Here is a 17,615-nt window from a genome sequence, read left to right as displayed (position 1 = left end):
TAATTGGGTTAACCTGTCAAACCTGCGACCCGGATCATGAGACGAAGATAACCCGATAAAAGCAAGTTTAATGTTGAAGGACATGTGACTCAGGTTATGAGATTGATATAATCTCTTAGAAAGAAAAAAAAAATGGCCTAAAATTATAAGGATTAAAATGCTAAAACCCGTGATCTTGATCGTGAGACAAAAATATTCTTATAAAAAGCAAATCAAAACAGATTATGAAACTCAATTCCCAACTGACCTAATGTTAAATGATAAAATTGAAAAAAAAATCAATTAAAAAAACACAAAAAACAACTTGAGTCAACCCATTAACTACTATTCCCGGATCATGGGACCAGAATAACCTAATGAAAAGTAAACAAAATAAATCATGAAGTTAACTCTCAATCAAATTAATATTAAACGATGAAATTGAAAAAAATAATTAAGAAAAAAAAATCCAAGTCAACCGGATTAACCCGCCAAACCAGGTTAACCCGTCAAACCTAGAATCCATATTATGTGAATGTGATAATTAAATAGAAAAAATATATAATATTAAAGGATAAAATTAAACAAAAAAAACATTGGTTGAGAAAATATCCAAGAAAAAAAAAAGCAAATTAAAGCACCATTCTTTTTATAAAAAAGGATACAGTAAAAGCCTGATCTTTTAGTTGATGGTTAATATTAAAAGAATTGGGAATGATGTTAGATACTACATGTTCTAGTCATATACTAGATGTTATGCTGCGCACGATGCCGCGCGCTTGTAGCATGCTTGTGCGTTATTGTGGTTTTGTGGAAAAAATCATAAAAAAATAAAAATAAAATCATATGGAGAAAAACTGTTGCGCTCCACAATGTTTTCAAGGAAAAAGTTACAAAGCTAAATTCTCAATCAGCTTAATATTAAAAAAACTAAAATCGATAAAGATAATTTTGGAAAAAATCATAAAAAAAAACAACGAAAGGAAAAAAAACCATACAAGGAAACAAACACTGTAACAATCTATAGTGTTTCATGAGAAAATCTACAGTTGTAATTCTCAACTATCTCAATATTAAAAATAATAAAATCGATAAAGATAATTTTAAAAAAAATCATAACAAAAAAATAATCATGTGGGGAACACTGTACAATCCACAGTGTTTTAAAGAAAAAAACTACAAAACTAAATTATCAACTAGCTCAATATGAAAAAGAAATAAAATTGAAAAAGAAAATTATGGAAAAAAAAAACAAAAAAAACCATGCGGGGAAACACTGTAGTAATCAACAGTGTTTTAAAGAAAAAAACTATAACTCTAAATTCTCAACCAGCTCAATATTAAAAAAAATAAAATTGACAAAAATAATTCTGAAAAAAAACACAAAAAAATAAAAAGAAGAAGACAATTTTGAAAAAAAAGCAAAAAGAAAAAGAAAAAGAAAAAAATGAGAAATAAAACATGTGGAGAAAGTTAAAGCTAAATTCTTAACTAGCTCAATATAAAAAAAATTCAACAAAGATAATTTTGAAAAAAAAATATGGGGAAACACTGTAGCAAAACAAAAATCATGTGGAGAAACATTGTAGCAATCCACAATGTTTTTTTTAAAAAAACTACGAAGCAAAATTCTCAACCAGCTCAATATGAAAAAAATAAAATCGAGAAAGACCATTTTAAAAAAACAAAGAAAAAAAATTCATAAAAATAAAAAAAACCATGCAGTGAAATATTGTAACAATCCATAATATTTTTTTTAAAAAAACTACAGAACTAAATTCTTAATCAGTTTAATATTAAAAAAAAATAACAAAAATAATTTTAAAAAAATACAAAAAAAAAAGAAAAAGACAAATCTTGAAAAAAAAAACATGTAAAACCCAAAAAAAATAAAAAAAATAAATAAAGAAAGCTACACTACTTTCTTTATACCCTAGCGTTTTAAGAGTGTTACTTTATTTTCTCATGAAACTTGATCTTCTTAATTGTCAGATATGAGAGAACACAATTTGTTCCAGTTCATTGCATGTAAAACACATGTACGTGGACACACTTGAGGTATTGGCCCAGCGGTGGAAATGACTTGTTCTCTTTCTTTGCATCTGGGTTCAAACCTTTTTGTGCACGCCTGTCACCCTCACGGTGCCTTATATGCTCACTGGATTTGCAGGATGTTCAGTGAACCGTGGGATTAGTCGTGGTGCGAGCAAACTGGTCCGAACACCCACGTAAATAAAAAAAAAATACATGTATGTGGTCAAGGTAAAAAAAGCAAAAACCGGACATTTTCGTATCTAATAATTACGTGAGGAAACTAGACAGTTATCCATGCTTGTCTCCGTTATTCGTTTGTATAATTGCTTGATTGAATTTTTACAATATATTAAAAGAATTCATTATTATTTTTTTCTACTTAAAAAAAATTAAGAATAGGTAAACATCATGAATGGGAAAAATATATTGATGGGTGCTACTTATAGAAGGAATGCGGTAGTTCAAGGACTTAATTAGAAAGTTATGTATAGATGGGGGTCTGACTTGGAGTTTACTAACCAGTGAAAAGAGTGAAAAAGGCCAGAAACGGAGACGGAACAGCAAACACACTAGAGAGAGCAGGAGCCGCTAGGGCTCTTTCATTTCCTTCGAGCAAAACACAGACGCGCAGAGAAAGAGAGGGGGAGATCTGAAAGTGAAGATGAGTGTATGGAACTATGTGGTGACTGCTCACAAGCCCACCAATGTGACGCACTCTTGTGTCGGCAATTTCACCAGTTCTCAAGAGCTCAATCTCATCATTGCGTAATAAATCCATCTCTTTTTTGTTGGATTCAATTGATTGTTTTATATATTTATCTACCGTCTTTGTTTTTCTTCTTCACTAGGGCTTGGTTTCCTTAATATCAATTTCATTTTACTTGCTCCAGGAAATGTACCCGTATCGAAATCAATCTGCTTACTCCTCAGGGATTACAGGTAACCAACCACATGTTTTCCCGTTGGATATGTCCCAAATCACAAGTTTTAGGAAGGATGGATGCTTTATGAGAAATTACAAGTTATTAGAACTATCTATCTAATAAGACATTAAAAAAGCATGAGAAATGACTCCAATTTTTTCCTTGCAGCCTATGTTAGATGTTCCAATATATGGACGAATTGCAACTCTCGAACTTTTCCGGCCTCATGTTAGTATCTCTATTTATTTCACCTTCCGGCTGTGTGTTTTTGTTGTTCTTAAATCTCAACTCAATTCTTTAATGTTTTTTATCAGGGTGAAGCTCAGGACTTTTTATTTATTGCAACAGAAAGATACAAATTCTGTGTACTTCAGTGGGACGCAGAGACGTCTGAGCTAATTACCAGGTTTAAGCTGAAATTGTCAAATGATATTCATCTCTTAGAGCTTTTTGTGACTAAAATCTTCGAAGTCCAACTGTTGAATACGTTACCTTCACCTTGTATCAAAGATGAACCGTGCATCTAGTGACTTATGAGCTGGTGTTATACTGGGAAATTCTAAACATGTTTAGTGAGAGTGTGGTTTGCTTTCTGTGATCTTGCCCACCAGATTTTCTTCTATTTTTTTTTTATTTTGACATTTTTCCAAAGCCTGAACCTTGAGTCTTATCGATGCCTCCTTACTTATTAGGTTGTCTAATTTGCTTTGCAGTTCCACTAGTATGAAACTTAGCTGGCACAATTACAGTGCAACTAATCAAGTATTAGTGGAAGATATTGGGTTCAATTTAGGGTTTCTTCACTCATAATTTTATTTTGTATGTTCTATGCCTGTTGACTTGTTTATGAATTGGTTAGAATTTCTGCTGTATCCGCTTCTCCCATATAACTTTCTTCTTTATGCTCCTGTAAAATTTAGAAGAAATTCTCTTCAGGTTTAAGGATTTCTAGATGGAGAATAATCAAAATAGAAAACTAACACACATGAATTAGATGAAATCCATATCAGCTTTAAGTATTTCAAATAATGGATAATCAATAAAGACTAAAACACATGGAAGAGCGGTGTTTGTTTGATTGAAAATAATTGTTTATAGCTATTTCTGTCTCTTTCCATGATGTGATACATGGGTCAAATCAGGAGCTGTGCTTTTATTCCTTCATCTTGGTCGGTTTGTTAAAATGTTCATCAGACATTTTAACGGATTGAAATATAATTATCAAAATAATGGGAAATAATATGGGAACTACAGTTTTCCTTATTTGAGACAGTTGGAGTCCATAAGCAACCTGTTGTAAGTAGTAACTTAGTTGCCGGTATTGGGAAAAGGAAAGATGGGAAGTTGTATATAGAGGAGTAACAAAGTTAGTTGGGTGGGTGATATTAACAGCCTCTAGTTTTCTTGTGTCTAGATATTAGATGCCTCGATGAATCTCTGAAATTTTTATAATATGTGGATGGCATTTTCTATACTATTCTTGCATTGACTCGTTCTTTTCCTTCTCATATAGAGCAATGGGGGATGTATCAGACCGTATAGGTCGCCCAACAGACAATGGTCAGGTAATTATTACAGTTCTAGGTTCATATTGAGTCTCTCCATCATTTCTCCTAAGCTTTTCGTTCATGTTTTAAGAGTAGTTTTCCTTTATCTTCCTCAGTCTGGACAAGTGTGCCTTAACTTCTTATTGGGGCTAGTAATGAACTTCTTCCTGACTAGTTCATATCTTATCTTTCCTTTCTTACTGCAGATTGGCATAATTGATCCTGATTGTAGATTAATTGGACTCCATTTGTATGATGGGTTGTTTAAGGTTCACGATCAAACTATATTCCAACTTGAATTTTCAACATGGCAGTGTGAATTTTACTGGTTGACATAAGAGCATCTTATTATCGACATTCTTCTCTGAATTGTGATGGAAAGAATGATCAATTGATAGTTTTACTGGTTGTTTTCTCAGGTCATTCCTTTTGATAATAAAGGACAGCTCAAAGAGGCTTTTAACATAAGGTATGAATCTTCTATCCAATTACTCAACATCAGTTCTATGGATAAACCTGCCAATGACCTATCTAAAGAATATATGAATCTGCTTATGAAGACCTTGGCTGTGAAGTTGATGTCCAGTGTATTGGATCTGGATTCCTATATTTCAATTGCACATACATGCAGCGCATGTGTGTGTATGCAATAACCAGGCGTGATTTCTCTTAGGAAGCTGCTTTCTAGTAAATACATGGATATATATTAGTGAGACAATTGTAACAAAAGCTATCTGAATTGCTATAGAGAAATAGTAGAATGATGTAAGTTAATTTTGAGACATTGCTCTTTCTGGGAAAGGAGGGTCTCCTCATGCCCATGCCCTAGAATTCTATGATGTCTGCACATAGGTTTATGGTGAAGAGGCCGAATTTATCATTGAGTTTTATTGTTTCTTCATTATATGCTTATACAATAATTTGTTTATCGTGTCTTCTTTACAGGCTTGAGGAACTTCAAGTTTTGGATATCAAATTTCTTCATGGTTGTTCAAAACCAACGATTGTTGTTCTTTACCAGGTCCGCTGTTTTCCTTTTGCATCCCCACTTTCAGGATGTAGTTCTTTCAAATGTATTTTTTTATGCACGAATCTTTTGAACATTTATATATATTTTATTAAATTGAAGTGATGATCAATCTAAAAAAAAGTTACTTTCTCTTCTCATATCAAATGCACTTCATAAGTTTTCAAATTATTCAAGGAGATATCCTGCAGCATAAGCTCTGAAAATTATCTTTCTATTAAAAAATGTGTTACATTTTTACATGAAACTGGCTATGTTATTAATCAAAATAACTAAGGGTGAGTTGAGAAAGTCTTGTGTGCTTGTGGATTCTGTGTATGTTTAATGAGTAAAGTAGGTTATATAAACCATGCATGTTAATGACTAAAGTAGGGCATATAAACCATCAGCTGTCTTGCCTAAGTCCATGTTTTTTTTTCTGAAATTAATAAAGAAACTGGGGCCCAAATATTTCTCCATATCAACTGTGTTCTAGCTAAGTTTCATTGGATTCTGCATTAGAAAATTAAAATCAGAAGCACGAGTGGTCTGAAGCATGCAGATATATTCCAAAGAAGCAACCATGTCCACCCTGCAATATAATTTGTCTGCAAGTTTCTGTTCTACATCCACTGCAATGGTCGGACAGTATCCACACATTTTCTCACTCTTAGTCACTACCTTGACTGATTTTTGGGGTTCTTGGGCACCTTAGATCTTAGAATGTAGCTTTTTTTTTTTTTTCAATTTTTGTGTTTCTTTTTGGTTCTTTTGGTGCTTGCATGCTCTTAGTGTGCTTTGGACTGTGCCTTCCTTTTCACCCTTCTTGAGTAATTTATTATTCATGTGGAAAATGCTTAACAAAAACTCTTATGTTGAAATGATCACTTTATTTGATAGTTGCAGCTTGACACTGGTTATCTAGAATATAAATGTCCTGCATGTGAATTTTTATCAACTATACGCATATTATGGGAAGAAAACTTTAGATGCCCATTTTATTCTGTTCTTATCATTGCAGGATAACAAGGATGCCCGTCATGTTAAAACATATGAGGTTGCTTTGAAAGATAAAGACTTTATTGAGGGTCCTTGGTCGCAGAACAATCTTGACAATGGTGCTGATTTGCTAATACCAGTTCCCCCACCTTTCTGTGGTGTTCTTATTATTGGAGAAGAAACAATTGTATATTGCAGCGCCAATGTTTTTAGAGCGATCCCAATCAGACCTGTAGGTCACTGGTGGATTGTTGTTGATATTATGCTAGGTTCTCTTAGTAAATTTCCAGGATGCAAGTACTGACTTTTCTATGTGTTCATGACCTTTTTTCCTTGATTTTCAATGCTAGTCTATCACGAAAGCATATGGAAGAGTTGATGCTGATGGTTCTAGGTATTTACTTGGCGATCATGCTGGGCTTCTTCACCTTCTAGTCATAACCCATGAGAAAGAAAAGTGAGTTTTTCCTTGCTGATGATGATGATCTGCATGCATTCATTTTTTTTTTCATTGGAAAAGCAAACTGATCACTTCTCACTATTATTAGAATTTTCTCAAGCTTGTGCACATTTGTGCTACAGGGTCACTGGCCTCAAAATTGAGCTATTGGGAGAAACTTCTATTGCATCTACCATATCATATCTCGACAATGCTTTTGTCTTTATTGGTTCAAGCTACGGAGATTCACAGGTATGGTGAATATTAGAAAATTCCATTTTATTGTTGAATAATAAATTCGAAATTGAGATCTTTTTATTTATATAGTGTTGTCCTGATGTTAGTGAATCTGTACTGGGATTTTTCAATTTTGTAATGAATAGGGAGAAAATGTGTTTTACTTGGTTTAAAAACATCTATTTAATTGATTGATGTTCTGGTGGATGCATTGCATGAACTGTATTTCATAGAGTTTGATTGCAGAAGAGGAGGACAAGAATGGGTCTATCTAAGAATTCTTCCTTGTCTTCTTAGTAGTTGACATTTTTTTATAGATTTCATTTGTTGAAAATTCTAATTTTCTACATCCGAATGGTTTTCATTTCAGTTTTTTTTGGTAGTGTAAGGAAATCCTTGGTCGTGGACCTGCTCTGTTTTATTCTCTTGTAAGAAAAAGTAATATTGACATGCAGGGAAAAATTGACCTTGTCTATAATTTTAGTTCATGTGCATTACTAGTGCATTGACAATCTTGTTGATCCCAAGTGCAGCTTGTAAAGTTAAATCTGCATCCCGATGCAAAAGGTACATATGTAGAAGTTCTGGACAGGTATGTCAATTTGGGACCAATTGTTGACTTCTGTGTGGTGGACCTGGAGCGGCAAGGCCAAGGTCAGGTTGTCACTTGCTCTGGAGCCTATAAGGATGGTTCTCTTCGGATAGTTCGTAATGGAATAGGAATCAATGAACAGGTTTGCTTATTTTTTACTGGTTCCTTGTAAATTGATTGTGTGCATTTTTATTTGTTTATTTATTTATAGAACTCAATTGTAGGCATCTGTAGAGCTTCAAGGCATCAAAGGAATGTGGTCATTAAGATCTTTGACTGATGATCCATTTGACACCTTTCTGGTTGTAAGTTTTATTAGCGAGACAAGAATTTTGGCAATGAACATTGAGGATGAGTTGGAGGAAACTGAAATAGAGGGTTTCTGTTCACAAGTGCAGACATTGTTCTGCCATTGTGCTGTGTTCAACCAGCTTGTACAAGTAAGTTTACGTGTTTCTGGTGAAATAAAAAAGAAATTTCTTGTTTGTTCCATTGCATCTTGATTAACCAGATCAATTTGACTGATTAATTTAGTTCAACAAATCCCAGGTGTTTATTTTATATTTGTTATGGTTTGATGCGAGCAACATTTTTTCTTATGCTTCTATTATGTCCTCTTACTCCAAAAATGCTGTGCACCACAAGGCTGAACTTGTGCTTGTGCTATGGAATTTCTCTTACATTTTCTGTTAACAAGGCTTTTACCATCCTTTGCTAACCATTGGGTTTGGGATCAGTCACATGATCTTGCGTTGATATGCTGAAATCCATTCCTTTTCAAATGTGAATTCATGTGCACTGTCTATTGTCAGGTACATTTTAATTATTGAGAATTAACTTGTGGCAAGTGTTAATTTTTTAATGGAAACTAATTTACCTGCTCCCTCTCCTCCAGTTTACCAAAAGGAAATTTACTATTGCATTCATCATATCCTAGAAGCTCTCACAATGATTGTTTTTTTCAAGTTTTATTATCATTCCTCTCTTTGCCATTTTGAATTTACAATTTTGTGAAATTAGGTTATGTGATAAGGATTTCTCTGCATCCAATTTTTTCTGCTAGGAGATACTGTTTATCCACTATTATATGTCGTAATATGGGAGGATTGACCTGGCAGGTTACATCAAGCTCTGTAAGACTGGTCAGTTCTACAACTAGAGAGCTCAGACAGGAATGGAATGCTCCATCAGGTTATTCAATAAATGTCGCCACTGCTAATGCCACCCAGGTTTGTTTCATGCAATTCCCCATCTATTGGTGTTGACATTTGTGTTTCCCAGTTTTCGACAATAAATTTGCAGCAGGTTTTGCTGGAAATGAGTGAGAAACTGTTCTGTTTTGTTATCATATGCAATAATACTGAGCAATTCAGAATCTTGTTTCACCTTATTTCTTCTAAACAAGCCCTATTTAACCCTACTTCCGAATGAACAAACCCTAGATCTCCACAAGTCCTTAATTGGACATAAATCCAAAGTTTTCTTGTATGTGTGTTTGTGGGATAGACCCTATTAGCAATGATTCCAGCAGGATCCATGCTGTCAGTAGCAGAAATAGAGGGAAAGAACAGAGAAGGAAAGAGGAGAGAGAAACAGAGGGAGGGTGGTCCTTAATGGGACATAAATCCAATGTTTTCTTGTATGTGTGTTTGTGGGATAGACCATATTAGCAATAATTCCAGCAGTATCCATGCTGTCAGTAGCATAAATAGAGGGAAAGAACAGAGAAGGAAAGGGGAGGGAGAAAGGGAGGGAGGGAGAGTGTGGGAATCAATTACATTCATCGCATAACAAATCTGGCTCTGATACTCCTCTCATACAGCAACAGAATTCAGCTTAACAAAAGCAGTCGTGGACACGTGTCCTCACAATACTCTTCTCTGATAATAAAAGACAACTAAATGAATGACGAGTCATAACTAAACAAGGCACATGCATAATTGGAACGATGATGTTACAACTGGGAATAAAATTCCCAATTCTAATTTGAATTCCTAGCCTCAACCTTATAAATGTCATTTCCCAATTCCTCCTTTCACAGTCTTCTCCCACCTTAGTCTTGTATCATTTTCCTACATCAAAATTTCTCTAGAGCAGGGCTGGATTGGCTATATGCTTGGCATTGGGGCAAATATTTTGTTTGCATCATCTTGAAGGCATCAGGTCTATGACTATACCTGTAACACATGTAGGTCAAGTGCCAGTTTGTCAAGCTTGTGAGAACTGCATTCATAATTTGCTCAGTTTTTAATTCTAAAAAGCAGTTGATGTTTTTCCCTGGGGAGAAAAGAAGTAATATTACTCATTTCTACTCCAGCACATCATCTTGAAGGCATCAGGTCTTTACCTGTGGCACATTTGTAGATCACATGCCAATCTGCCATAAACTTGTGAGAACTGTTTTCATAATATGCAGCCTTTTATACAGTTGATATTTATCCTTGGTCACGGGGGAAGCTATATTGCTCGATTCTTCTTCTGTGCATGTTAGTGATTCTGCCAACATGTTACTTCTATGCTTAGGATTTGACTTCAGCAGTTGTTGGCATTTAATTGTATGGTTTCTGTTTGATCAATGCTTAACTTCGATGAGTTCGCTATGAAGAATGGTTGCTGGTAGCGTAGGTTTTTCCATGTGCTAGGTTGTCCATATAGAATGAGAAATTATTTCAATTATTGCACCACTTATTTGACAGGTTTTATTGGCAACTGGTGGTGGCCACCTCGTCTATCTGGAAATCGGTGATGGGACACTGACACAGGCAAAACATGCACAGTTAGAGTGTGAGATATCATGCCTGGACATCAACCCCATTGGAGAGAATCCCAACTATAGTCAACTAGCTGCGGTTGGAATGTGGACAGACATAAGTGTCAGGATATTTTCATTGCCTGATCTAAATCTCATAACAAAGGAGCCATTGGGAGGAGAGATAATACCCCGTTCTGTTCTTCTATGTTCCTTTGAAGGGGTATGCTTATCACTTTCAGTCTTAAGTGGTTTTTTTTCTTCTTCTGGATCTGCTCGAGTTTCTTTGTGGCTTCAACTCCATGTCATACATTGGGTCACATGTGCAAAGAACAGATTTCTTGATTCAAAACCAAAGATAAATTTGACTTGCAAAAAATATTTCTCAGAATGTTTAGTTTAAACGAACAAGCCAATGAATTTTTATCATACTATTGCATTCATTTGAACCTCCAGGAAGATGTTTGTTGGGTTCTAACCCCTGCTTTGGTGGGACCATAATCAGATAATGAACTTTTTATTATGAATAGTGAATATGGAAATCTCACCAATATGTTTTTGGGTGCTCACATTTGTTTGGTTTTTTCTCCCATGGAGAGGTAATTTTGAGTGCTAATAATTTATCTCTTTCTTCAGATAGCGTATTTATTATGTGCCCTTGGAGACGGACACCTCTTGAACTTCCTATTGAACTTGAGTACTGGCGGGTTGAAAGATAGGAAAAAGGTGTCTTTGGGGACCCAACCTATAACACTCCGTACTTTCTCATCGAAGAATACCACACATGTATTTGCTGCGTCAGATAGGCCAACTGTCATTTACAGCAGCAATAAGAAACTACTTTACAGCAATGTAAACTTGAAAGAAGTCAGTCATATGTGTCCTTTTAACTCTGCTGCATTTCCAGACAGGTAATCTTTTGTGTCCCTAATTTTTTTGTTGGCTTGCACCACGACACTGTAGCAGGTAATAGGGAAACACCTTCGATTTTATCGAATGCAATTTGATTTTGCTGGTTTGATCAAACACATTTCGTACGGAAACACTTTTGTGATGTGATTTTCCTACTACTTTTTACTGCAAAATATTGAAACCAGCAGCAAAGTTTGCAAATTCTATGTACATGTAATCTATTTTTTTACTGATTATAGGTAGCTATGGTGCAATTATCTTTGATTGGAGATTCTTTGTTTCTTTCCTATATATTTTCTTGTTAGGAAACTATATTCACCATTCCACTTCTTTGAGCAAATAGCGTCTCTATTATAATGCTATGCAATCACTGGTCTTCTAGAACTTATGAAGGTCATGATTGCCATTGCTATTTAAATTTCTCTCTTGCATCTTAATTTTGTTTTTTAAAAGCCAAACAATCTCTGAAGAACTATGAAGTCATTGATTCTGAACTAGTTAGATATGGGCTATCTATCATTTGACTCTGCCTAATTGAGGCTCTTGTCTTTTGTTGCTGTACTATGATTCATACTGATAGGACTTAGCTTCTCTGTTTCCAGAACAGAGTGGGGTGATAATTTTAAGAGGCCTGGTTTTGGCATGGCATGAAAAGGAATATTGTAGATAGATAGGATGGGATTGTTTGAAATGAGAAAATGGAAAAATAGTATTAGAAACCGGCTTCTGTATGAACCGTCCTATGGTTTATTACTACTGTACTGCAGTTTTTTCCTAAAGGGAAAGAAAAATACTTTCTAAAAGATAAATTCACAGTTCATTGACTTGTGGTATATTGTCAACAGCCTTGCTATTGCAAAAGAAGGGGAACTTAGCATTGGCACCATCGATGATATCCAAAAGCTTCACATCCGCTCTATTCCATTGGGTGAACATGCACGGCGTATATGTCACCAGGAGCAGTCTCGGACTTTCTCCATTTGTAGTATGAAAAACCAATCCAATGCAGAAGAATCTGAAATGCATTTTATTCGATTGTTAGATGATCAAACCTTTGAGTTCATATCAACATACCCACTTGACACATTTGAGTATGGCTGCTCCATACTTAGCTGCTCCTTTTCTGATGATAGCAACGTGTACTATTGTGTTGGAACTGCATATGTTTTGCCAGAAGAAAACGAGCCAACCAAGGTAAAGGTCACCCTGATTGTTATGGTTTTTCTTTGTTCAGAGATATGAAGTTAAAACAAAACCAATTGAAAAATTGAGCAGTGAGCACTTCCTATATCTCATATTCCACCCATATGTCTTCCTCTCATGAACAATGTAGGGCCGAATACTGGTTTTCATAGTGGAAGATGGGAAGTTGCAGCTTATTGCTGAGAAGGAAACAAAGGGGGCAGTATACTCTTTGAATGCTTTCAATGGCAAACTGCTGGCTGCTATTAATCAAAAGATCCAGTTATACAAGTGGATGCTCCGAGATGATGGAACACGTGAGCTGCAGTCTGAGTGTGGGCATCATGGGCACATACTTGCCCTCTATGTACAAACTCGTGGAGATTTCATTGTTGTTGGTGATCTGATGAAGTCAATCTCCTTGCTAATCTATAAGGTGAGTATTTCATGTATCATGAAACAAATACTTGCTCAATAATTCAGTTTGTGTTTGTTTTCATCAATCCATCATCAACTTGTTCCAATTATTTGCTGCTCGACTGCATAACTTTGACATGTATTACATCAAAATTGAAGAGCCCCTAGCATTTATGTTGTTTCTGATGATGCCTAGCTGACACGACTGCTAACTTGTTTTCAGCATGAGGAAGGTGCTATTGAGGAGCGAGCCCGTGATTATAATGCAAATTGGATGTCGGCAGTTGAGATTCTTGATGATGACATTTACCTTGGTGCTGAAAATAACTTTAACCTATTCACGGTTCGGAAAAATAGTGAAGGTGCCACTGATGAGGAACGAGGCCGTCTTGAGGTGGTCGGTGAGTATCACCTTGGAGAATTTGTAAATCGATTCCGACATGGTTCCCTTGTCATGCGCTTGCCAGATTCCGATGTTGGCCAGATCCCAACTGTCATTTTTGGGACTGTTAATGGTGTAATCGGGGTCATTGCTTCACTTCCTCACGAGCAATACCTCTTTTTGGAGAAGCTGCAGTCAAACTTAAGAAAGGTGATAAAGGGTGTTGGAGGATTGAGCCATGAGCAATGGAGATCATTCAACAATGAGAAGAAAACTGTAGATGCCAAGAATTTCTTGGATGGAGATCTTATTGAGTCATTCCTTGATCTCAGCCGTAGTCGGATGGATGAGATATCCAAGGCAATGGAGATCTCCGTGGAGGAGCTTTGCAAGAGAGTGGAAGAGCTGACAAGGCTGCATTGATTCAGTCTCGATCATGTCTACTCGTTTGTTCTATTTTGTTTTTTTTGGTTGCTTTGTTGCACATGGACGAATCATGTCTTGTCGGTTTGGAGGGATATCCAAGGACGAACCGTTTCTTGTAAGGAATCCAGAGGTGTATGTACAACATTTTTTTAAAAATCATGTTCATATGTTATTTAGAGACCTGCAAGTGGAGTTAGCCTATACAGCTGCCGATGGTTTCTTTCTAAGTGGCACTTGTATAATTATTAAGAGCTGAGAATCTAGATCGAGTTTTTAGGATCAGGTCAGGATAGAGAGTCCATCAACCTTTTGCTGCAGCACAGATAGGAGAATCTTGCCCTGGAAGCAGACCTCCTCAAACCGTAAGATCCTTCGAAGTTGAAAGGTTCTCGTACAAGCTCCAAGTAATGCGCAACTGGGAAGTTTGGTCGATATCAGAATTTGTGAATAAGACATCAATCTGATTCTCGTCTGGTTGTTCGAAGCCTCCCAGGTGAGATTCAAAACCCAAGAAAACAAGTGGCGGGAAGAGACTTTGTGCATCCAAAGTTTCTTGTATTTCCTTCTCTAACAGTGAGATAGATCCTTTGACTGGGATTCTGCTTCGTACACCGCAAATGTCTAATGGGAGAGAATTTGAGGAACACAATCACTTTCTAATGTCATTGCATATCAAAAACACAATTAAGGTATAAATAACTCGAGAATTGACCTAATCAGACTCAATATAAACTTGTTTTTTTAGCACTTCAATGTTTTCGCGGATTTTCTAGTTCAATTATCAAAACAGCTACCCGAGAAAGAGGGTTTTCTTCTTCTTCTTTTTTATTAAGAGTAAATATAAAAGCGGAAAGTTATCTAGCTGTTTGACATAAAGACTTTGTTAACCTAGAACCGGTTCTAATCGGTCTTGTTAACAGATATAAACGTTAGTGTTGATTTAAGATCAATCGTAAGAAATAAAGTGTATGTGTTCATCATTTGGTTTATGAACAAGAATCGTGTTTTGTAAAATGTTTCTTGAACTGATGTTCTATGATTTCAAACGTATTACTGTATAAAACTTGTGTTTGGTTTCTGTATAGTGAGTTGGTTAGTTTAACACCTATTTTCCTCCCATTTAAGCATATTAGAGACTTTAAATTGTCTACTCATCACGTAGAAACATTATATTTTTTAATTTATGATTTATTTGTTATTGTTCAGGACCTGTGATGAAATTTAGTCCTTTGTTTTCATATGATTTCTTTAAATTTTGGAGTTTAGTAATTGAATATTGTTAAGAAGATTACATATAAATTGTGGATTTTTAGATGTTTTAATTAATATTCCAGAAATTAATGAATTTTATGGAGACAACCTTTTTATTATCTAGGATTCACCAACAAATGATATGGACAAATCACTGTCTGGTTTTTAGATAATTGAAAGTCTTGATTATAGTTTTAAAACCCGAACCGGGGTCTGTCCAAGATAAGGCCAGAGTTAAGGGTCAGGAGAGGTGACCCGAGTCAACTCTGGTTGGTCTAATTTCTTCTTTTATTAAAAAAACAAAACAATTGCATTTTGAACAAAAAAAGTTTTTTTTGTTATGGGAGGGAAAAATTGAGTAAAAAAAGGATAAAAAAATTGACTCGAGTTAACTCGAGTTAGCATGACAAATTTGTAACCTGGGTAATAAAGGACGAACTAACCCAGGTTAATCTGTCAAGCCCGCGACTCAGGTCATAAGATTTGGATAACCCAATAGAAAAGAAAACGAAAAAAACCACAAAGACAATTTCCTTTTTTTTAAAAAAAAAAATACAATGTCGAATGATAAAATCAAAAAAAAAATAAGTAAAAAAAAAAAATGATGTCAACCCGTGTTAACATTTTAAACACGTGACCCAGGTCATTAAACCAGAAGCACTATATTTGAAAAAACCACAATGCTCAATCCCCAACCAATTAAATGTTAAGGGGAGAAATTGAAGAAAACTTCAATTATACAAAAGTATCCAAAACTAAAAAAATAGCAATTAGAAGAACAAGGATCGAAATTGAAATAAAACATAAATTAAAGGACAACTATAATTTTTTTATTGAAGAGTAAAATTAAAAAGAAAAGAATAATTTAACTAAAGGACCCAAAAAATCAAAATAATGAGAACTTAATTGAAATTTTTTTTTATCACAAATTAGGATTGACATAATTTTTACAAATGGTCTCTATTTGGACGACCAGTCCTTGGTTCGTAATCGGATAGCCTGCCCGTGGTCTCTGATCGGGTGACCTGCTTGTGGCTTGTGTTCAGGTGACCTGCTTGTGGTGTGGAAAATATTTAGGATCTCTCACAAATGGTTTCTGTTCGAGCGACCAGCTTGTGGTTCGTGATCGAGTAACTTATTTATGGTCTCTAATAAGGTGACTTGCCCATGGCTTGTGTTCGGGTAGCCTTTTCGTGTTTGTGAAAAAGAAAGAAGTTTTTCAAATGGTTTCTGTTCAGGCGACCAACCTGTGGTTCGTGATTGAGTAACCTGCCCGTGGTCTCTGATTGAATGACCTGCTCGTGGCTTATGTTCGGGTAGTTTGCCCATGATGTGAAAAGGAACAATTTTTTTTTTAAATGGTCTCTGTTTTGATGACCAACCCGTGGTTCATGATTGGGTAACCTGCCCGTGGTCTTTGATTAGGTGACCAACCCATGACTTGTGTTCGGGTAGCCTGGATGTGGTGTGAAGAATATCTAGGAACTCTCACAAATGGTCTCTGTTTGGGCGACCAACTCGTGGTTCGTGATTGGGTAACCTACCCGTGGCTTGTGTTCGGGTAGCCTGCTCATGGGGTGGAAAATAATTTTTTTTTTTACAAATGGTCTCTGTTCGGGCGACCAGCTTGTGGTTTGTGATCGAGTAACATGTCTATGGTCTCTGATCAGGTAACTTGTCCGTGACTTGTGTTCGGATAGCTTGCTTATACTGTGAAAAATATCCATTCAAAAACAAAAACACAAAAGAAAGAACTCTCTCTCACACACCTATTAAAAGCTTACCCTTCATTTTCCTAAAAAAAAAAAAGCAACTTTGCCGCCTTTCCCACATCAAGAAAAACAAGAACAATCACTTTTTCTTTTTCAAAGCCAAAAACACCTGCGCTGAAAAAGCAGAGACCCTATCTTTACAAGATCAAGACAATTTTAGAAATAGACGCACTTAAGTAAGGTTCTAAGTCCATAATTGTAATTCTCTATGTTAAATTACATTCTAGTTCTTAAATTTTAAAACTTATTTACAATTTAATTTTTCACCAATAATTTTAATGTGTGTCAAACATTAGGTTCCCAATATATTGACTCAAATATAAATCATAATCTTAAATAAAATATGATTAAACAAATTAAATAATTTAATTTATTATCAATTCAATAAGTTGATTAATTTATATTTGAAAGTTAAATGCAATATCTAATAATATATTATGATCCCCCTAAATATCAGGAAAGTCATATGAGGTGACTTAAACTTTTAGTAACCAGTTTCTTAATATAACTATTATCCCTTCATCAAGAATGTTTTGATTTAGACATTTAAGCACAGAATATGTTTGCTATGACAAATCATATTTGTTATAAACACTATAGTCATTGCTTATTTGAATAAGATTCGAGACCCTTTTTAAATCACAAATCACTTTGTGCAATGATTTTAAAATTAATATTATTTAAGAACATGCAAAACACCTTTTCTAATTTATCTAGGTGATGCGAACCCGAAAGGTAAGAATCTTAGAACCCGCATGTAAAAAGAAA

The 17,615-nt window shown here is 35.1% G+C and overlaps 1 protein-coding gene across 1 annotated transcript; it reads left to right on the top strand.

Moving 5' to 3' along the window:
• Positions 1 to 2,553: 2,553 nt before the first annotated feature.
• On the top strand, positions 2,554 to 14,051 carry LOC7470811 (DNA damage-binding protein 1a). Its single transcript, XM_002300298.4, has 19 exons — positions 2,554 to 2,778; positions 2,904 to 2,952; positions 3,105 to 3,164; positions 3,251 to 3,342; positions 4,450 to 4,501; positions 4,690 to 4,752; positions 4,903 to 4,952; positions 5,429 to 5,504; positions 6,511 to 6,720; positions 6,839 to 6,945; positions 7,071 to 7,179; positions 7,698 to 7,898; positions 7,981 to 8,196; positions 8,875 to 8,985; positions 10,453 to 10,728; positions 11,142 to 11,416; positions 12,263 to 12,611; positions 12,751 to 13,035; positions 13,240 to 14,051. The coding sequence occupies exons 1-19, from the start codon at positions 2,675 to 2,677 to the stop codon at positions 13,819 to 13,821; spliced, it is 3,267 nt and encodes a 1,088-aa protein (XP_002300334.1). The 5' UTR covers positions 2,554 to 2,674; the 3' UTR covers positions 13,822 to 14,051.
• The last annotated feature ends 3,564 nt before the right edge of the window (positions 14,052 to 17,615 follow it).

Source organism: Populus trichocarpa, chromosome 1 (genome assembly GCF_000002775.5).
Source record: "Populus trichocarpa isolate Nisqually-1 chromosome 1, P.trichocarpa_v4.1, whole genome shotgun sequence".
Taxonomy (NCBI): domain Eukaryota; kingdom Viridiplantae; phylum Streptophyta; class Magnoliopsida; order Malpighiales; family Salicaceae; genus Populus; species Populus trichocarpa.
The sequence above is the reverse complement of the archived record's forward strand: the minus strand, read 5'-3'. Positions and strand labels throughout refer to the sequence as shown.

Coding starts and splice junctions, on each gene's coding strand:
- LOC7470811 (XM_002300298.4), top strand. CDS start 2,675: ATGAGTGTATGGAACTATGTGGTGACTGCTCACAAGCCCACCAATGTG. Junction 8,197..8,874: donor TGTTCAACCAGCTTGTACAA/GTAAGTTTACGT, acceptor TTGACCTGGCAG/GTTACATCAAGCTCTGTAAG. Junction 11,417..12,262: donor TCTGCTGCATTTCCAGACAG/GTAATCTTTTGT, acceptor TATTGTCAACAG/CCTTGCTATTGCAAAAGAAG.